A 23,390-nucleotide genomic window follows, 5' to 3' on the forward strand; every position below is an offset into this window, starting at 1 on the left:
ACATTTTACATAATCATTTTGTTTATGCATATCAGGTCTGTAGCTGCGAGGATCTTTTGTACAGTTCCTGCCCTGCAGGGAACACTGTTGGCACCGTGCCCTCAGCAGACGCTCTTCATATTCATTAGTCACCAAATAAATGTATGTTTGCAACCATGTCTTGGAGAAATAAACACTGTTATGGGCTAATATTTCACTTACAGTCAAAAAGCTATACTGTCACGTCATTGCTTATAGCTGCAGAGCCCCAGATACTGTCCTCTATTGCACAGAGTGAACGTTATTCACTTATTTCTGCTCATTTATTCCAGGCACAAAGCCACACCTGTGATTTCACAGTCTTTGTAAACAATAATAGGTTTTTGCTTTTTCGCCTGTTATTTGTGGACGAGGGGAAAACCCTCCTGATGGATTTCACAATTCTCGTTATACTGTAATACACAGAAGAACTACTAAACTGTATGTACACTGCTATGGTAAATAATAAATGCTCTTTGTCTATTTACCTTGTTTAAAATTAAATGAGCAAATACAAATAATAGAGAGACAAAGACAATATACAGTATATATATATATATATATATACTGTCTTTGTATGTATAAATATACATATATACATATATACATATACATACATATACACACATATATACATATATACATATATACACATATATATGTATATACATACACACATTTTATGAAAAGTTCATAAATCATTCACATTTCATTGGGTGATTACCTTTGAAACAAAAACAAGTTAAGAACAAATAAATATATTAGTAGTATCCCTTAGTCAGAGGTTGGCCACCAAAACCCAGGATGAATCACACTTTCTCCCAATTTTTCTGTATCTTAGGTAAAACATCAGGGTCAGAGTTAATTTCCCAAATGTTATGAACACACAGCAACGAGTGCTTTACATTAAGCAACTATTATAAGTTCCTTTTACTGGACACTTCTGAAACATTTTGGTATCTATCACCCGAAAACAGTGTAGCACTTCATGCTCGACGATCTATAGGTTATTTCCACATGCTGCCGCCAAAAGGAATTCGAGGATCATATGATGAACAAAGTCTATATGTGCGGGCCTACATAATGAGTCTGAGCATTAGTTCATTAGTGTGACAGCATGACAGCGTGATTGAGTCACTGAATAAGTGTTTGTGGGGAGGGGGGTGGGGGGTGGGGGGGGGTGCAATCGTGAGGCAGATGGTGAAAGCGTGTTAGTGCACAACATCAGCAGATGTGTGAGTGTGCAGGGGCCGTCTGTTTCTACGTTACACGGATTCTTAGCTTTGTGGGAATGGATGTATATGTTGGGAAATTAATGAGCCTCGGCACAATTGCCTACGCGCTCCGCGGCTTAACAAGTGTATAGGTGTGGGTAAATATGTGCGTGCGTGAGTGCATGCATGAGGGTCTGCTCCTCACTGCCTGCGCCGCCTGACAGGGTGTCCTTGCAGAGTCAACAAGACTAATCTGTGCTCTGGCCTTGCTTGGGGTGGGTGGGTGTGTGTGTGTGTGTGTGTGTGTGTGTGTGTGTGTGTGTGGTGGTGGTGGGTGTTTACGAGAGTGGAGCACACATCACAGGTGGAGGACACACGCATATGCACACACACACACACACACAAATCTTTGTCTGTTTGTCCCCCCCCCCCCCCCCACACACTTCCCACTCCGTCCCACACATCTACACATTAATAGTACACACCTCATTGGAAGCCAAAGTCTACAGTTCCCAAGGGAGGACACCAATAAACATTACATCTTTCTTGGGGAAAGGACACACACACACACACACACACACACACACACACACACACACAAATCAATATACAACAACAATGTAAAGCTCTCTCTCACGCAGAGACGGCGCATGACAATGACTCCCCCTGATTTCCCTGTACTGTAATATACAGAAGCAGCAGTTGGACCAAATATTAGATTTTATAATTCAATTTTTTATATCTTTTTTGCAGCATTTTTTTTACAATAGTATTTATCATCACCATAATGTTATCAAACCCTAACCCTAATCCATTTCACAGTCTATTTGTAGCTGATTACTTCCTGTGCAGCTTGTCCACAACATTTCATTACACTGCATATGTGTATACAGCAGTTATTATTAAATAGAAATGGATTTTGTATTAAATGTATAACATGGTTTAAGGAAGATTAAATCAATGGCTGTCAATCTCAGATTGATGGTAGCTTTCCGAAGGACTTTCCCATTGTAACTCTGCTCTCAGGTGATTTCCTTTAAAGGTCCAGTGCGTGACAAATGCTGAAATCTAATGGCGAGTACTGTACTCAGGAAACAACTCCTCCTCTCACACCCCGGTCTTTGTCTTTCTCCTTTGTTTGTATATTAACTTCAAATCCTAGGTTTGGCAACACAACATGGCAGGAAGCACGTATAAAAGGCTTATTCTAAGGTTACAAAAACCAACCAAATTTGATGGTATTAGTATTATTATTTTAATTATGCAAACATACTTGTAGTACTTACTTAAATGTTACACACTGGACCTTTAAATCATTGTTCAAGGCCCAAAGCTGTCCCATTTGTATTGTTACTGTGTGAGAAATGAGTCCTTGAAGCGTCTGGACTACGTTACTTACTACGCAAGTAATATTTAAATTTACAGCTCTACTCTAATAACGTACAATAGATCTACTAGTGTAATAACAAATTGGTGAGGAGAAATTTTATTGCAGACAGAGAACTTTATACTTTAATTACTTTTTATTATTGATACTCTTTTTTTACTGGTAGAGTTTGGAATGTAGGACTATTATTTTTAGTTTTAATGGTGCTCCTAAAACCTGAGTAATATCTATCTGCAATTAGGCTATTGTTTTAATGCCTGCAAAAAGAGATAGAAAGACATTGTAGAGACAGAGGGGTGGAAGTGGGCTGAGGACTGGAGTTTAGACCCAGGATGCAGACAGACGTCCTGCATTGCCCTCACTTTCCTTCCTCCAGCTCGGTGCTCGCTCCGTTCCATCCCACTCCATCAATCATACTCACAGCTGCACCAAACTAAATAGAAGAGGATGTCGCACCATCTCGCTTCTTTTCCTTAAAGGTTTTTTTTTCCATCGCGGGCTCACACCTCTCTTTCATGCCCTTTGCTTCTCCCTGCTTATCAAGCCACAACTCCTTGCATGCTCTATTTCTTCTTCTTCTTTCTTTCTTTTTTTTTTGCACTACATCACTCTGGTGCCAATTATATTCACCACTGCAAAGTTTGAAAGACTTCAGCCAAAAGACAAAAAAAAACACACAAAAAAAAACTGTTCAACTACATCAATCTTCTCTTGTACAGTCCATTGATTGGTGTCAGGAGTGGGTCACTCCATGTCTAGACATAGAAAATCAGCTTTAAGTTGTCTTAGCTGTCAATACAGCGCGACATGCACGCAAATACCTCACCGGGCACACAAGCACACACTCGTTTACACAGATGTGTCATTAGAATAAAATTACTTGATATGACCTTGTGACATGAGTCAAATAGGATTTGCTTTGCTGCAGTTATTAAAGCTGCAGTGCACAAGTTTGTCGTGATTTTTGCTGTTATTGTGTTACGTTATGTTATTATTCTGACCCTGTTTGGTCTATTTGAATAGAAATGATGTAATGTTATTTGTATGCCGCGTGCTTCGTGTGAAAATTGAGCTCCATCAAGCAAACCGGACTGAGGGACAGAGGGAGCATTTGTTCCAGTGTTGGGCCCAGCAAACAGCGGAGCAACTGGGTTCCGTGAGATGTTTTTTTGCATGCTACTGTGTGTTTTTTCAGACATATGTGCGGTGATGTCACCATGTGAAGATCTCAACGCCACCGATTGAGGAACACGGATTAAATAAATCTGCTAAATTTATTTTTCGGGAGCCCTGAAATGCTACTTTTTGAAAACGGGTCTCAGAGTGGGGTAAACTTGAAACGCCTCCCTTGCGTTTTTGTTTATGCAACCAATAAGCTACTTAGTGAAAACAATGATGTCATAATCCCACTTCTGTCTTGCGCTTGCATTCGTAGTCGGCTTGTCTTCGTTGTCATCAACTTTTATTTCCTTTCTTATTCTACCCCGGCTTTCTTCATTCTGTTCCGGTGACTGTATACATTGTAATTTATACTTAATTAGAGCTTTATTTAGAGTCACTTTGTAGGGTTTCATTTGGATGAATTCACATCCTGAAACGATGCAGCGTTTACAGAAAACGTTCTGTTTCTTACCTTAATCAGCATTGCGTGAACTTATTTGACGGTGGTTTAAATCTAACAGACATTTGTTGACACACTACAGTTTTTAATGTGTTTGACAAATAGCAGTGATCTGTTTTCCCTGAACAAGACACACAAATGTATCCCTATATGTGTGTTTCAGGGCAAATGATGAAACTCCCAAGAAGCTAGAAGCAAGAGGTTGTGTCTACTGAGAGCGACGCTTAACATGCTTTGTTCTAAATACTGAACAGACTGCGTAGAGGCACAGGGCTTTGTGTTTTCGGACAGATAATTGTGAGGTTGACATGTGCAGGCAGCGTGTGTGTAGGGCTGGAAAGAGGGAAGATACAATAAAGCCAAGATAAAGAAAATAGGAAGGAAAGGGCGGACAGTACCTCCTCGACTCTCACTGTCTGCTGGCTTCACCTGGATCGGTCTGTTCATCTGTGACAGAGATAGAAAGAGAGGCAAAAAAAGAGAAGAAAACAAGAGACAAAAAGCCAGTTACAATCAAGTCCTCCTATAATGACACATGTTTCCACCCTCCGCCCATTCCGAAACAACTTTTCTTTTTTTTTTTTTTAAATTCACTCAGCCAAATTGTGCGTAAAGTGTATTGAAAATCTCCAAAGCTGCACTCATAGCCATTGGGGGAAAGCTGGTTGGGAATACGGGTTTGATCTGAGATGAAAGGAAGGAGAGAAGGGTTGGAAAGACGGATAAGCAGAGGGAGGAAGGGAACGACGGATAGAGGGATGGTGGAGAGGTAACTCTGGGTCAGCAGAGCTACTGTGACCATGTATCATCTCTGTGGCTGCTTCTGGATCTGCTGTCATGATTCATGATGCGGTTTATGTGGATGAGACGGATATGACACGAATGCATGCGTGTGGGACAGTGCATTGACTTCCATTGAGACTTATCCCCAAGCCTTAACCCAAACTAGTTCATACTAATCCTAACCCAACCACAATTAAAATCCTAGCCCTAAATCTAACCACTTACTGCTGCCATGTTGATATTGTCAGAGAACTAGTGGAGGGAACAGGAGCTGAGTGAGCACAGTAAAAAGGACAAATCAGAAACCCCCTGGAAGAAGTGGGTGTGTGTTTGCCTGTGTCTCATTTGCATATAAAGGGGCCATGCACAAAACCGAGCGTTCTGAAAGGGGCGGTTTTGGCAGGGTTATTGAACTGCTATGATGCTTCATCCTTATGGTATTTTGACCAAAGCATGTCACAGACATGTTCATTAGGACACCAGGGAACTATTTTAACTTGGGGAAATAGGGTATAATATGTCTCCTTTAATTCTAACCCAAACAATAAAACCATATACTGCCCTTTTAAGGTGTGACAGAACATAAAAATGTCATCTTTTTTTTTTTTCTTGTAGTTTCTTTGTAGTTATTTGGTACACACAGAGATGTACAAGGACACACACATATTTCAAATTCACAATTCTAGATGCTGGCTCTTTAGAAATGAGGTTCTGACTCATTAGGACCAGGTCTGATCCACTGGTCTCCATGAGGACAACTGGTCCTGACAAGATCCTTAGTGTTTCTGCCAGAAAAAAACCTCCTCAAGAGGCAACAAATTGAGGACACACACACAGGTTCTGGTGTGAGCTGTCAAACTCCTCAGCCGTACTACAAAATTTTCTTTGCGCACACACACACACACACACACACACACACTCCTTCTCTGTCTGTGTCCCAGTGTGTCCGCCGCCAAGGCCCTCCTTTCATTTCAGTCCTGCATGTCAAACCTTCCCTCTCCACCTCTCCACTCTGCTAAACGTTCGGCACCAATCAATTTTTAATAATGCCAATCGCCACGCTGCCAGGAGGAATGGAGGGGGGTGAGTGTGTGTGTGTGTGTGTGTGTGTGTGTGTGGGGTGAGGGAGGGTGGATGGTGATGTGAGGAAAAGGAGAAAGCTAGAAAGCTGAGGGTGAAAAGGGAGGAGGGGGAAAAAAGGTCAAGGTTCTGTGTGACGCAGCATCATTGTTTTGCTAAATGTCATTAAATCTTTTATTCCGCATTTGCTGATACAGTCATCATCTTAATGAACGCTGGAGCTTTCCAATGATTCACCAAAGGGAGGAACCTTCGAGCACGGGGGGGCAGCGCTGTCACGACACAAATGCAATTAACGCTCGGACCTTCACCCCTGTCTGGAGCTTTCCTGCTGCTAATATTAAATCTTCATAATACTCCAGAACACTTATTTAAAACGAAGTTATCCATTCCTCGCTCTCGCTCGTCTCCTCCCTCCGTTGGACAGCTGAGAGAACCCTACTAATGTTTTTAATGCGCGGCGATGCATTATTTATCAGACCGTCTGTTGATATGAAAAAAGGATGAGAGCGGATAAAAAGAGGGAAGAAAGGGAGTTAAAAATGTGTAAAAAAATTATAATAAAAAATAAATAAAAGGTAGGAGAAAGGAAGAGCAGGAAAAAGAGGAAAAGAAGCATTTGAATAAAAAATGGGACGGATTCGGAAAAGAGTAAGAAGGGTGAACCCAATGAGGGTGAGAGAGAGGAGAAAATAATAAGAAAAAGTAAAAAAAGAAAAGGGGGGGGGTAAGAGGAAAAGGGAGAGACAGAGTGGAGGAATGAGGAAAAGAGGACATGGGGGAGATGAGGACATAGATCAGTGTATGGGACAAGGTCAACCCAGTGCTCCCAGGGGAACCATAAGCCTGCATACATATGAGCGCTTTTACCGTGACCCATACAAATGGTCTGGCCTCAATCTGACCTAATTGTGTTCCACCTCCTGGTTTTATGTATGCAAGCGCTGGTGTTAACCTGCACAGTATGTAATGACACTGACTTTCTGAGGTCCCGCTTAATTCACTTAGATCTCCGTGCTCTCACATTTTAGGGCTTCTACAGATTTTCTCTACAACTTTTTAAAGTTTATATACAGAAAACTGCAACACGCTCCTCCTCTTAAATCTTAAGCGTCTTTCACGTTAAAATAACAGGGTTTTTGAACTTGGGTGAAGCCGCAAAAAAAATAGGCCATTAATATCATTCTTTCTCCCAGTGATCGTTCAGAGCTGTGGTGTTTTATCCTAAGGATACTAAGGATTATTAGTGGTTATCATTATTATTATCATTATCATCATTATTGGATATAACACGCCAAGATCCTCCAAAATGACTAATGATTAAAACAGTAGGCTGAATAGGCTGCTGCCTCCCTAACATTTATGCTTCCGCTCTCTCCAACTATTACTTTTTAATGTTTTCCTTTTCACAATGAAGAAAATTTACGTCGCACTTCTGCTGCGACGTGAGTATGAAAAATATCAGGGAAAAGTATATATCAGTATCAGTCATCAGATATTGGCAAAAAACAAAAACAACTACAACTACAACTAAAAACAATACCATGGTACTGTCCAAGTAGTTAGTATTTTGTATCTTTTATTTAGTCCTCTACTTTCACTAGATCCGACCATGCTGAAATAAAACATATTGGGCACTGCCCCAAGTTGTAAAACATAAGGTTCCCTGCAAACATTAATAGCTAATGACTATGTTTATAACTGTGTTGCAGCAGAAATGACACATCCCAGACAAAATGTAAGCAGATGAAGACAAAATTAGCACTTACGTTGCTATTAATGCTGGTGTAAGTTGATAAAAAAACGACCTGCCTGGTGGTAATTTGACACAGGAGCGAATGCCGATTAAATACAATTCCCCTGGTGATTAAACAGGTTTTTGGACCAGTGGGGATGGTAGTATTAGAATTACATAAAAATAAAGACGTACTCATACCCCATGTTGTATGTTTTTAGCTATGAGGGAGTTTTTTTTTTAAAACTACAGTTTAATTTTGCATTTTGTTTAAATATTTATTTCAAACATCTATAATCTATTACCCTCCTATATTAGCCCCCTTAATCCCTTATTTTGTCTGTAGTTGTTCAGCAGAAACATGTAAAGTGTCTCATAGTATTAACTAGCTACACTTCAAAATGATGCTGAAGGGCGAAACCATTATTTTCCTTTGTCAGACAAAAGCTGAGTGCAAACTCCATGTGCTCACTATCAGTGCTCTCCGTTATCCCTTGCACATAAACTGCTTCCCGGTCAGTTTTTATCATCCTGCTCATAACAGGGTGTGTTAGCACCAGCCCACTGGACACCTGATCCCAAAACAGTTGTTAAACCCAGACGCTGACTAGCATGGATAGCTCCCCGAGGACGTCTGTGGTGGAGTTAGCCAAAGCCAGATGGCAGCATTGAGCAGTGGAGGCAATGCAACATACACACAATACAACTTTACTTACTCTATAATGCTGCTATGAGAATAAAATACCTTATATATATATACATACATACACACATATATATATATATATATATATACATACATGCATATATATATATATATACATACACATATATATATATATATATATATATATACATACATGCATATATATACATACATGCATATATATATACATACATGCATATATATATATAGCGCTTCACAAAGCTTACACACACACACACACACAGGCTTGCCTCACACACACAAACATGCATACTCACAAATTGGCCTAGGCATTCAAGCCATGGAAACATACAACAGAAATCAAATTAGTAAACATGCAGGCTAACACAATAGATATGTAAATGTGTCCTCATGAGCCGACATGTGCAGTAAATTGGCTCCTCTCTCAGAACACCTCACATGTAGCATGCTCTGTTTTTACCCTCTGCCTCGTAAACGTGACTGTCTATCCGTCCGCACACCCGCACACACATGCACACCCGCACACACATGCACACTCGCACACACATGCACACTCGCACCGTTGTTGCTGAACGTCCACCTCAGCAGCCGTGTGTCAGAGTGGCCTTGGTACGCCACATGATCGACAGCTCAAAAAGAACTGCGGCCAACACGAACGCATGGGCGCACGCACACACACACACACACACACACACACACACACACACACACACACACTTGCTACGCTTCTCTGTTGATTATGTAACTCAATGACAGCGCTCTGCCTCAGTGCTGCCATAGATTCCCTGCTAACTAGAAGCTGAGGGAATTCATGGTCTGCATGCAGTCTGCGCTGTACCAAACTGGTGAGTCATTCTTCTGAATCAGTCTAGTACGACCCAAATGTCTATAGCGAGGCCCACAAGATTAGCTCAAAACAGCATGGGACTATAGTTTGCTTTATTGGATTCTGCCCCTGAAATGGGACAAAATTGAAGTCCTCGATCTAAGTTGTGCTGCTTATGGTATTGATTCAGCTGCGTACCAAACCACAAAAGCAGCGTTGCGAAAGCGGCGTTACAGTGACAACTCTGTGGGATTTTTTTGATTTTTTTTTCATTTTTATCCACTGAATTTCTGTGTTGTTACCTTGTTATGTCAAATGTGCTTCAGATTCAGTTTATTACCAGCGCTAGCCTCCCAAGCAGCGCACAAACAAACACACGCTGCACAACACTCGCAGGGAGAAGACGGCACACAGTCACTCACACTCATATCATTCTCTGTGACACAAAAAAAAAGAAAAAAGAAGAATATTGAAAGTGTGCTTTATGAAACGCGGGAGACAAGGTAGGGTTTTCTCATTTTCACCCTTGTCTAGCAGATGTGTTGCTGAGAGAGAGAGAGGGAGGGGGACAGGAGCGACGCAGGCCAGGTCATTTCATTATCACAGTGAGAAAGCACTCCATGAAACTCTCCCAGGGAAGCAAGGAATGCCTTTATAATGTTGCCCCGTCTTCTATTGTCAAAACTTGCTCTATTTTACATTCTGCAGCTGCAGAAGCAGCTTTTTTTTTCCCCTTTTACTGTTCTGTCATTCTGTCTTCGTTCTATTTGAATGTTTTTTTTTGTGCTCTCTGTTCATCCATGTATTTACTGATTCTTAACTGTCATGTATTTAAAAAAAAACAACAACAACAACAAAGAGACATGACAGATGTTGAAAAGTTCTTCTCTTGGCATTGTTCCATGTAATTACATATTTGGAAGTAGTTTTTTGTTGTTGTTGTTGTTTTTTAAAGCTTCTCAGCAGAAGCAATTCCAGTGGGTGTAAGTGTAACCAAATGCCCACATTCATACTGTCAAATGAATCATTGGCACTCGACCCAGATCTGCTTTCCGAAAGTATCTCGGCGCGCAACGCACAAGACTCATCTTGGGATGGAAACATGCCAATGGAAACATTAGCTGAACAAATATGGTCACAACCCTGAGACATTTTTGGGAAACTGGGTCTTTGTATGGAGAAAAAAAAAAAACCCACCTGATCGCAAGAAAATCTAACATTTAGCACATGTAATAGATTTCACTGGTGGTCACAAAGAGGACAACCTATTTATAGTATTGATTTTTACATTATTTCACAGATGCCTTAAGATTGCATAGAATACCTCCCACATTTCACACAACGCTCCTTCACTAAAAATAAATTTCCATTTCATTTTGACTTTTGCAGCCTCTTGAGTCACCGAAGTATTTTTACAAAGGGCAGCTCACACCCTTTCACCACTGTTACTGTGCCACTGCAGACTGCAGAGAGAAGTGCTGTAATGTGACTAATGGAACCGGCTTGTGCGAGGCGGTAAGTTATTTCTTTTTCCCATGGCACTGAATGTGTTCATCAGGGGTGAAATTCAGGTCAATCAGTCAAAAAGCATCGCCTCACCTCATACTCACTGATCCTCTTAGCAAGTGCACAGACTAATCTTGGTAACAAACATTTCTTCCAGCCAAACAAGTCACTTAGAAAGCAGAACTAGAGAGGCATTGTGTTTTTTCTGTGAATAACATCAAGGTTAGGAATATCTAATAGTCTAACGCTAACTCATGTTCTATTCAGGGGTGCTGCATAGAACATGAGGCGCAGTGACAACATGTTTGTGCAGTTCATACATGCACGGCAAAATATGTTTTACGACACACTGACATCAACATCAGGCTTGTGGGAAAACTAGGTTCAAAACAGGGCAGCACACCTTTGACACACGATGTTGTGGAATATCGAAATGACGCTATTTCAAAAATTAGGCCTTACATTAGCTATACGCCCTTTGCGGTAATCAGCTGACTATAATCTATTTGTCACACACCAATCACAAACACTCTAAAATCCAAATGTGGTCCAAATGAATAAATAACACTTGTCCTTCACGCATTTCTTGCTACACCAATGCTGCCTCACACCGCTGCTGCTGGCATAGCTTTGCTACCACTAGCCCAGCCTTTGTTGCAATAAATGTTTTTTTATTATTATTATTATTATTATTATTATTATTAATAATAATAATAATAATAATAATAATGCATTATCAATGTTGCTGACTGAATTTTGTTAATGATGCCTATCAGGACAGGGATAATGATCAGAAGTAAATCACAGAGTCCAGCTTTAATCTTGTCTTCGATATGAAGGTTGGTGTATGTGTCTGTGGGAATATTCTCCATCTGCCGTGGTCTCAGCCAATCATTTGCTACAGTGGTCATTGTTGATGACACACCAAAAAATAATGCAATGAGAGTGAGGGTTTTACTTGTTCAGATGATCAGTGAGGAGGATATAATGAGATTTCGAGGCAATGAGATGAAAGTTGTAATATCCGTCAGATTAAAGTGACCATTGGAAAAAAACAACAACTTGCAAATCGATGTTTTCCTGCTATGGAAAAAAAACACAATCTTCAGTCCTTCCTTTTTTATCTTCTATATATTTTAATGTGATTGTAAAGCACTTTGGCCAAACGTGGTGTTTTTAAAAGTACTTTATAGCTACAATTCGATTGGACTGGATTGTTACCTATCTTCAAACAGCTCATTTAATGCATTGCCCACCCGACTGTGACTTTTCTGTGTCATCCACTACAGTGGGTATTTTTCCTCTCTCCTTCCCCTGTAGTACTTCATCTTGACATACGGAATGGCCAAACAGCAAACCTCTCTTTTTGATGTTAAAGGAAAACATATTTTAGAGAGATCAATGTCTCTGTATGAGGGTAACGAGACCTATAAAACAAAACATCCCAACCCCTTTTTTTTTTTCTTTTGCTGCATTCCCTTCTGTTTTATCCCTTCTCATGTTTACTGGAAAAACAGAGGTGGGCAATCTGTTCCACGTCAGATCTGAGAGGCTCTGGCCCAGTTGTTTGGGCTGGGACGGGGATGGAGTGGCAGTGGAGTGCTGCAGTCAGGCCGAGTGGACGGGAGCAAAATAAATAAGAAAAGCACCCAGATGAATTATGAATTGGCACAGACTGTGTCATCTTTGGCTATTATGCTGCAGCTCGTGGAACAACGATGTGGCAGCAGTGTCCATGATGACATGTGACATGATGACAAAGATTAATATGAGCGCAAATGTTTTAATGACTAGTTACACTGTCATTTACTAGGGATGGCTCCATGTTAGTTTTTTGGTGTTTTGTTGATTGTGTACCGATACTGATATCAGTCCAATAGAGCTCCAGACGTCACATGACTCAGTTTGCTCACAGCGATACCATGACGGGCAAAAACGAAGTCAAAAAGAATGGGGTGGGCTCAAACTGTCAGAGTTCATGGCGTACTTTAAATCCACAGAGACTGTTCGATATTCACGAAAACTTGACAGACTGAATATAGTTGCCTTATACTTGCCCCCCCCCCCGCATGCTTTTTCCGAGTTTGGAGAGCACATTATTCCAGACCTGCAGTATCCTGACAGTAACTTCCCTTCATCTTACTTACAGAGAGTCAGTGAAAATGTACAAGAGACTGGAGGGAAACAAACGGACGCAATCTGGCTTTGTGACAAACATTCATCTCTGGAGCGTACCAGCAAAATATAGCATTGTTGTCACTGGAATTGTCACGTAAGCTTAACGCAACTGGCAGCGTAATGTAAACAACTGCTGGGTTAACGTTGCTGAGCAGAGCAGCTCTTGGTAAATCTAGTCTGACTCCGTTATTTACCAAGAGCTGACCACAAAATCTGTTGCTTGTGGTTCAGTACTGTGTCTTCTTCTTCATTTCATAGCGGCGTTTCACCTGCAGCCGTCTCTCTGGAACTTTGGGGTTCCAGTAAAATGCCAGTCTCCGTCTGTTTTGGCATCCTGGGGCACAACCTCTATCCACCGTCTTCACTTTAATGATGAAAACAGTGGGCAAAGTGATGAGTTTTCTGACATCGGGCCTGATTTGTGTGTTGTCTAGTATATATATGTCTATAGAGGTGAACAGTGTCATTGACTGCCAGAGGGTGGTTGCTTGAACTCAGCTAGTGGATTTCTATACAGTCTTTTCACAAAATTACACTTATAGTACCTTTTTTTCCTCCATATAGCTCACATGATCACTGCATTCTCTTTATAGCCTGTGCTTCATGAACCATTTTCTTTAGATTCAGGCCTTGGATTTGTAAACATGTCCTATCAGAATCTGACCAACTGTTCCACATTTTATATTGCAAGTGATCAGAAATCTGATCTGTGTGTGTCCATATTGACATTATCTAGTCCAGTCTTTTCCACTTGGATTTCTATAGTTAGATGCCACGCCCCGGGAAAAAATGGTAAATGGTTTGTATTTATATAGCACTTTTTTTATATATATTATTATATAGCACCATTCACTCACTCTTACATATAGCGCATCTATGTACAGCACATTTTCTATCACACGCCGTCAGGAGCAACGTGGGGTTACGTGTCTTGCCCAAGGACACATCGGCATGTAGACTAGCGGAGCCGGGAATTGAACCCACAACTTTTGAGTTGAAAGACGACTCACTCTACCACTGAGCTACCGTCGCTCCCAAGAGTAGTGTAAACAAAATAAAGACAATGGACGATAGAAATCTGTGGCCGTTTCTGTCTCAAATGGTAATGCGGAGCCACAGCGCCAACTTTCTCCTGATTTTTGAACTAATGTCTTCCATTGTGTCCACTTCTGTCTCTCCGGATCCACGTCGTTATTGTTGTTGTCGTTCGAGCCAGCTCATCACGATCATTTACTAGATGTTAAATAAATTTGAATGACAACAGCGCCCACAAAAACGTTGTCAAAAAGCAAATCGAACAGACATTATTTCCATGTGATCCTGAAATCATACGTCTGAGGAAAAAAAAAAAAACACTCACTGTATTTCTCTGCTTGTTTCCATATGCTAATGCTCGCTCTGTGGTGCGGCTGTCCCAGTGGTGTCTGCTGAGATCACTACGTCTTCACAGAGGCAGGTGAAAGGGAAACACACACAGCGATCTTAAAAGGAGGCAAGCCTCGCTGTTCAACTCTGATCATCACTGATTCCTTCGTGAGGATTCCTTCACACGCGCGCACCCCCACACACACACACACACTCACACACACCTGAGCGAGGAAGTTCTTCATAGCCAAATCAAAATCATCTCCACTCAAATGCAAAACACTTTTCATGTCTTCCCATTTATCTCTTTTCATTCCTGGCCCCATGCTGCTTTTGCTTCCTAATTAAAGACAATTTCTTTTGTACAACAAAGAATGCCGTCACTCTGAAAATACTTTTCTCAAACTTTGTGAAGACCTGGTGTTTGTGAACGTCGTTACAAAACACAGACAATCTTAAAGCCGCAAGTTATCACGCACCCCCACCGCTCCTCCTCCACTCCCTTTTCTCATACGCCCGCCGTTGGTTGAGAACAGCATCGCTTTTTCTCACAAGCATTGTTTGATCCATTTCACACCAACCCACCTCTTCTTTTTTCCCCTCCTGTTTTCTTCTTCTTTCACTCACATGTGATATGGTGTGATGTGGCGTTCAAGCAGTTTTGAACGAGAGGTTAAAATGCAAATGTGGAGCCCTCGCTGTTTTCCTCACTATTTTTGCTCTGCATCTTATTATTTCCCCCCCCTCGTTATTCTCCCTCAACTTCTCCTGTTCAGATTTATTGTCAAATACAGTAAATGAGTGTGAAAGCTACTTTTTTTCTCCCCCCCACTGCAAGTTAATGCATAATACAGTGTTTTCCTTGCCTCCGCTGTCTTTTCAGCGCTCTGTGTGGGTAAGAGTCGGTGTTGAATGAGAGGAGACAGGTTAACACTTCTTGTTAATGACTGAGTCACAACACAACTGCATCACACAAAGTTCCTCTGTGTCCCCGAATGATTTTGACCAAAATCCCGCTAAAGCCTCACACTCGAGGATCGTCAATATCACACCTTTATAAACCTCACTGTGCAGGTGAGACAAACATATTGATGCGTCGACAACGCCGATTGAGATAGTGTCCGTGAAAAAGCACAATTCACCTGACTGCATGCACCGTGAACACAGACTGAATATCACACCACAGCTTGACCCAACGGTAAAAGAGACACGACACCGCTGGAGTGAGAAAATAAGAAAAATATAGGCTGCAGTGTACGCACACACACACGCACACAACCCCTTTGCGATAGTTACATAATTAGACGTACTGCACCTTGGCAATCAACAACTCTGATGTTGCCATGGGGACTTAAGCTTTGACTATAAAAAGAAAGGATCTATACGTGGAGGCGGCTGAGGGCGGAGGTGCGGAGCGAGGCAGTGAGAGAAAGAAAGAGGAGGAGATGCAGAGAATGAAAAAGTGTGAGAAAATTGGTGTGAGAGAAGTAAAGGTGTCGCTGCGGGCTGTGCAGCTCTCATTTAATGTGCGAGCGTGTGCCTGTGTGCATAGCGCACCTGCATGTACAAAACCTGTACGCGGGTGCACTTAAGCGCATGTCGGCGAGCCTAAGAAGAAGAAAAAAAAAAAAGCGACAAGGACAAAATGTGATGGAGTTGGTGAGCAGGTGAGAGGAAGAGAGAGAGAGAGAGAAAAGGAAAAATAAATGCTAACAAGAGAAAGCCTTACCCCCCCTTTCCCTTTAAGCTTACTTCATTTCTTGGGCTTTGCAGCATATAATAAAGATTAGGCAAGACGAGAAAGCCATAAATTCCACTTTTCTCTTTTCAGAGGTGAACATAAATCATGTCTGGCACTGGTGTACCATCACTTGGTTTTTGCTTTTCACTTAATGGAGAAAAAAAACCAAAAAAAAAACAACATGTTAAAAAGTTGTCATATATTCAGAGCTTGGCAGACTGCTGTCACTTCTATCCAACCCCACCACTGTTGTCCTTTTCTCCAGCCATCACTGAGGTACAGACGACGAATGGGTTTCCAAAAATTGCTGCCGAAGTATTCATGAGCTGCATATCACTGGACTCTGCGTGTGTGTGTGTGTGTGTGTGTGTGTTTGAGAGAGAGGAAGAGAGTGAGTGCTGACTTGAAAGCCCTGTGCATATGAAAGGTACCTTGCAGCATATGCAGATGTAAATATAGACACAAATACGAGCACGGGCAAATAAACAGTCCTTGGCGAGGAAGTGTGGTCGCTCTCATTTTCCAATTTTTCACTACACATGCACACGCATGCACACGCATGCACAACGCACACTCCCATCTCTGTCTCATGAGAAAAGATGCTATTGTAATGAGCTGTCACTCACTCATGCCCTTGTATTGGAGAAATACAGGGAGAGAAACAGTTATGAACAACAACAAGAAAACTATATAAAACCCTTTGTTCAGTAATGTCTCCAACAAGGACACATGTGAGCATGTGTAGGGAATGCACTTTTTTTAAATCAAATCAATATTTTCTGTTTTCTAATAATTGGAACAGGACAAATATGTAAATGACCACTCCTAAATAGGGATTTGGCTGCATTACAACACAGCGGAGGTAATTATGAAGAGCCAGCGGAGTAGATTTGAAGGAAAAGTCTGACAATCTGCAACAAGCACAGGCCAGTGGACAGTGCTGCGGAGGCCCTCTCTCCAGAGGAAAGGGCTACTTGAGCAAATAAGCCTCGACGAAACCACATGTTGATTAGTGGGCTTTAAAGGCCCTGATAGGCTTTTTCATTACATTCTCACAGACAGACTCTCCCATCATTAATTTATAGTCTTATACTAAGCTACCTGGCCGCTGGCTGTAGTTGTATATTTACCAGACAGACAATTGACTTTCATTGATCTTCAATTTGAGCTCTCAGCGTGAGAGTGAACGTGCATTTCCCTAAATGTTGCCGTAGTTGAGACTCAGCTCTGTGTTGTTCTTGATTGTCTATATTGCTTTTATTTATATATTTATTCAAATCTATTGAAAAGTGATGGGTGTCAAAAAAAAATACAATCAGACTCTGAATAGACATATTTTATCCTCATCTTTTACTCTCCACATTAGACATTAAAAACTGTATAGACTTGTTTATTTCATTACATTGTAATAGACCATGATGCATAAGTCCATGTGTTGCCAATGATGATGGATGTAGTGCAACTTGGGCCAAAGCTGAAGTCTCTACTTTTCTTTACCAAGTTATCTGCACGGCCAACTATTGCCACTCGTAGACTTTATGGACAAAGTTTTCTGGTTTGAAAAGTGAAGCCTAAGATGTAGCAGTTAGCCACCAGGGGGCGACTCCACCAGTTGCTAAAGAGAACTCCACTTGAATGGAAGTCGATAAGAAATTATCGACTAAGATTTACTTATTTTAATAACCTATTGATATCAATGTTTGTATGCATATTTAATTGTTTTTTTTTTGAACGGCACCCCTGTGGTACTTTCGTCCCTCTCAGCCTGTGTACATATGTACACAGGCTGAGAGGGACGAAAGTACCACAGGGGTGCCGTTCAAGTCTGTGGTGTCTTAAACCCCCGAGAGACCTGTCCTACAATTGATTAACTTCCACACTACTCTGCTCTCTCCAAAACTCTGAGATGAGGCGACCAAGACAGATATAGTGAGAGATCAACTCTCATTTTGTCACACGCTCCTCTCATCTGCATATTTCCATTAAAATAATCACTGATTCTACACTCCCCGGCTGATTAAATATAGAAAAGACGGGAGGAGAGGACGAGGAGGCAGAGATGAGCGTTGGTAACAGAGGAACAGAGCAGATCCAAGGAGAAGACGGGAGTTAACAGTGAAGGAGTTCGGAGGAAGTGATTCAGTCAAATCTGCCAGTTAGTCTCCGCCAAAGAAACAACAGGGAGTTTTTCACTACAACGACTTCACTGGCTCGCAGCTCCGGCCCAGGTGGGCAATGCGAACGTTCTCTCAATCCCACGCGCTTACGACTTAAAAATACGCACACGCATGTGAATGTGAATACGCGCAAAGTGGCGCGGATGTATGCACACACACACAAAGGTAATGTGCCGACACAATGTCAGGAACAAGACATACTCAGGTGCAGAGAGAATAAAAAAAAAAAAAAAAAGGAGAAAAGTATTGTTCGTCCTTTTCAAGCTCCAAGGACAGAACAGTCAAATGTCAGTTCGTGTCTCGTCTTTGTCTTTTATTAATCTTACTCATCCTCATATTCACACTGATGGCTTCAGCTATTCAGTGGCCTGTCATAATGTCCCCGCGTTAATGTCACATGCACGAAAAATCAGAGGAGATGGAAAAGGAAGACAGGTGGCCATGAAAATGAATGGAGCACTGAAAGGGAAATTGAACTGTGGTTACCATAAGAACTGCAGTTTTCCAATCTTTGTTTTTTTTTTATTATACTCCATTTTGCACTGGAGGTAGATTGTATTTCTTTCACCCTTTATTTGTCTTTCTTCATTTACACCCGTTTCATTTGTCACCCTCCATTTGTGTCTTCCTTCCTGCAAAAATGAAAGTTTCACAGGGGATAAAAGGAGGGGAGCGGAGAAGCTAAGTGCGAAAGTTTCAAGCAGCACCGCCAGGTTCATTCCAGGGAGGGTGAGAGACGAGGGGAATACAATTTCATTATTGATGGAGGAAACGTTTCTTCCGAGTGAACTTGTAAAGTATCTCCAGGTGCCTTTCCTTTGGAGCAGAGGCAGACTGGGTTAGGAAAGGGAGTGGAGAGTATATGAATGAGGAACTTGCAAGAAGGGAAGGAAAAGGTGAGATTTATATCGACTTCCTATGTCTTCACATTGCCTAGTTTTGGATTAGAGCCATTTATTACTGCTCCTATAATACAGTCAAACCGGGGGATACAGGTCTTTAAAGGCATCTTCAGTGCACATCTAAATCTTTGAAATCGGATTTTAAAGGACTAATAAAACATCATTCTTCACCAAAAGTTCAATTCATCAGCATTTAAATTGACAGAATCAACTTGTCTTGTACAAGTTACGGTTCTAAACAAAAGTACACAATATACGTTTCTCAGTCAACTCAATCTCATTGGTTATTGCGTAAATATCAAACAAATATTATTGCGTAACCTTCACACTACAAGATAATTTGGCCAGATAATCAGTTCAAATTAGTCTTAAATCTGGCCAATTATCCTGTAGTGTGGGGCAGGCTGTTTTGCCCATTACAAGAGATAGGGATTTCTTGAAAATGTGACTTGTTTTTTAATCAGGGAGTGATTCTTACCAAAATTGAATGGGAACATCACCTGGTGATCAACTACCCATCACAGAAATTCAGATCGATCCATTAAAAATGTAGACAGGAAGTTGAAGGACGAAAGGCAAAGAGTACTGATATATTGACCAGTCACTGATGTCACCATTCTTATCTTTTTGTCATTTATGTCAGGTTAGTTCGCAGGTCCATTGCATTTAAGCACCCGCAGGGAACACCTGACCCATCGTTTGAGTTCAAATTGAGTTATTTAGCGTGTTCACAAGATGAGGACATTTGGATATTACCCTGCCATGTTTAGGACCGGTTAACTCTTGTTTTCTGAGAGCTCAGAGTTCAGGGTGCACTGTATGTTGTGATTACAAGTTCATGTATTCCACTTAAATGTAGCAGCAGACACAGAAGATTGTTCAAAGCATCCTGCTGCATGTGTATTTGCTAGTAGAGCTCAGGTACTACATATAGTTCTGTTAGCAAAAGAACATACTTATCTGTACTTGTGTACACCTGTACATCATCAGCCACTATCCAAGTACTGTTCCAATTCAAATGTACAAGTTTATACTTGCATACTTGGGTATTGAGAAATGGCCTAGATGTAACTACAGCTGATACGGTCTCTGCATTTTCTTGCTAAGTTTATGACAATTCCTTTTATTTACTTCTTGTTTCGCTTTGGTGATAAGATCATTGAAATGCTGATGGTTAATGGTAGTACACCAGGTAAAAGAATACTATGAGTTTGTTACCTGACTCAATATCTTAAGTTTCATAACATTAGCAATCGGCACCATGGGCAAAGCCGTCATACAAGACCTAGTATTTGAAGGCTGTAATAGCAAAACATTGTGTGGTGTATGTAAATGTGCAACATGTTTTATTTATTAGGAATTTCACTTTATGCTGTGTTGGTACTTTAACTGTTCCCTTACTGCATGTCATGACAGTGTACTGTTTTCAAGCAGAGTAGCTTCTGCTTTTGCCATTCTCCCTTGGCACCAAGTCCTACAACGCTTTGATGTATACTTTTGGAGGAATGGTGCCAAAGCACATGCTGCTTTTTAAATTTATCTCACCTTGCGAGGCAGACCCCTGTTTCATCTGGCATGAAATGACTCAAATGAACTTGGATTTTCCCCAAATTGAGCTTAACCACATAAAAGTGGATATGTCCATGCAGCCACAATAAACCTGTGACACTGGCACTGGCAGAGTAAAACCAAAAAGAGTGTTCAGTTTACTCGGTGATAGACACAAACAGGGTCAAAATACAGTACCCAGGGTTCAGTCCAATCAGGCAAACAGATCCAAAATAAAGCAGACTAGAATCCAGTGGTCAAAGCAGTAAACAGGTCAGAACAGGCAGACTAATGAACTCGAGAATACTGGACAGATGGGAGTGCACAGAGGACAATCAGAGGCAGAGGTAAGGTGAAAAAAAAAAAAAAATATATATACACATCTGAAATGACAGTAGTGTTAGTGATTCATATTATATCAGAGAATAAAAACTAAGAATTACTGTGAACTGTTCCAAAAAGTCAGCTATAATGATGCAACAGGGTGAAGCCCACAAAAGGTTTAAAGTTCAAATATGCATGTAGAGAAAGAAGTTTTAGCTTTTTTTTTCTTTTTTAAATATCTCAAACAGCAAACAGGAAAATAATTATGTTTCCTGTTTGAATCCTATTGCCACTGTCCTACGCACAAGTCTCTTCAAATAACCGTGCAAAGTATGTATTTGTTATTTATAAAGGTCTGGCAGTAGCTTACGCCATATGATATGCCCACCGATTGCTTACTCTATAAGACATAAAGCTATAACTAGGAATTAGCAGCACTGAACAGACCCTCGCACTCCCCATGCATGTTGGGGTGTGGAGCAACCGCAGTTGCCATTGGGTGGCTCTAGAGAGAGAGACCACCAATCATTTCTTTTGTAGAGTATAGCGAAAGTAGACCACAGCCTGAAAGCTTCGTGTAAATGAAACAATGTTTTTTTACTGAAGGCAGATATTCTGTTTTGGCTTTGCAGGACTGATTGGCCCTAAAAAGAAGATGAAAAGAATAGAGCCTGCTGCATGCTATTCCTGCAAGCATACCTTTGGCCACCACCATGGTATAACTCATACAGATCAAAGGAAGGCGAGAGTGGTGTCTGTCTGGGGGGAAGCCTGCTGCAGGATTAGTGGGGACAAATTGTTTTTTTTTTTATTTTAGATACTTTATAATTTCCCTAAGGGGATTAATAAAGTATCTAAAATGTGTAAAGTACTACAAAGATTCATCAGATCAGCGTAAAGCTTGATGAGATCACAACATGTCCTGATGTGTGATGCAAGTTTGTTGAGATTTCGCACAAACGTGTGCTCAAAAGGTAAGTGAAAAGTAAAAAAAATAATCCTTTCACTTACCTTTTGTGTGCAAAATAAAAATGCACACAACATTAAAACTTTCCACACTGAATGGCTTGTTTGTTATGTAGTCATGCCTTTTCTGAGGGAATGTGACAGACTGATTAACTAGGATGCATTACACCACAATGTAAAATAACAGGTTTATATCAAGGGGCCAAATAGAACCTGTGGATGTCTTGGCTGTGAGTGCTGAAATCAAGAGTTACATCTATAGCATGTTGTTAGAACTCCTTAACCTTTAACATCCACCCACTCTGAAATCTTCCCCCGGGATATCCCATATGTCAGGGATAATGTTTTATGTTGTATGAGCTAAAGTTAAAGTGCTTATGCAACTCTGCAGTGGTGCTGCCTTTATTTTCATTACCTGTCAGGATAGGTATTATGTCATTCTTATGACAGCGCTGGCCAATATGTCAGCCTCTTTAGGCTGAGTGCATCCATCTGTGTTACTATATATCTGACTGTAATATCTTGCTGGCTGTTGGCCAACTGAATCTTGGTTTGCCAGGTTGCTACTGTATCTCACTGTATCTCCGCAGCTCTAATGGCGATAGGAAAACAGATGCGTTGGCCAGCTTTTTACACCCATTAAAATCCACGAAGAGAACCGACTGACCATTTTGTACATTTCCAAGAATTTCTGTGGGAACCACACTCCAAATCCATCTCGCAATGCACAAGTTTGTACTTCCAGTGGTTACAAAGTCATTTAACAAGAAGAAATCTGTAAATATCCAAGTGAAAACCCAGTGCTTGAGAATGCTGAGGCAGAATGACTGATTTCAGACGATAGTTTCTCCCCAGCATTAAGAAGGCCTACTGGCCCTTGGGAGCAGCATGTCACAGCTAGAGAAACTCCTGCTGGGGCCACTCTGTTGAGGTTTTCAGCCGGATCCCAGGGGGTCCCCATCACCACTTACTCGTTGAAACAAAAATCAATGGCTTAATGATCCAAAACAGGAAATAGAATGAGAAAAAAAAGAAAGTCCCTAAAACAACAAAATGTCTTTTGGCAAGGGACATTCTGTCCTGAGCCTTTGTGTGTGCGTCTGTTGAAAGAAATTTGCTGGGATGGTAAGTGAGTATGTATGTGTGTGCGTGTACATGCACACATAGCTTTGAGAGAGTGAGCTTTCCCTAGCTTAGTGGCGCAAAACATATTGATTTATTGATTGCCTGTTTCACCCCCTCACCATCTCTCCCTCTCTCTCTCTCTTTCTCTCCTCTCCTCTCCTCTCTCTCTGCCTGTTATAAAAGGCTCCCGGGACTCGAGACTGCAG

At 41.1% G+C, this 23,390-nt stretch overlaps 1 protein-coding gene across 5 annotated transcripts in view; it reads right to left on the reverse strand.

Annotated features, from left to right (window-relative positions):
- celf4 (CUGBP, Elav-like family member 4) overlaps positions 1 to 23,390 on the reverse strand; it is a 95,495-nt gene that overhangs the window by 19,251 nt on the left and 52,854 nt on the right. For all 5 annotated transcript variants that reach the window (XM_058631442.1, XM_058631439.1, XM_058631438.1 and 2 more), the window contains exon 3: positions 4,639 to 4,687. In XM_058631442.1, coding sequence (XP_058487425.1) covers positions 4,639 to 4,687 — 49 coding nt within the window. The remainder of the gene's footprint in view (positions 1 to 4,638; positions 4,688 to 23,390) is intronic.

This window comes from Solea solea, chromosome 6 (assembly GCF_958295425.1).
Source record: "Solea solea chromosome 6, fSolSol10.1, whole genome shotgun sequence".
NCBI lineage: Eukaryota > Metazoa > Chordata > Actinopteri > Pleuronectiformes > Soleidae > Solea > Solea solea.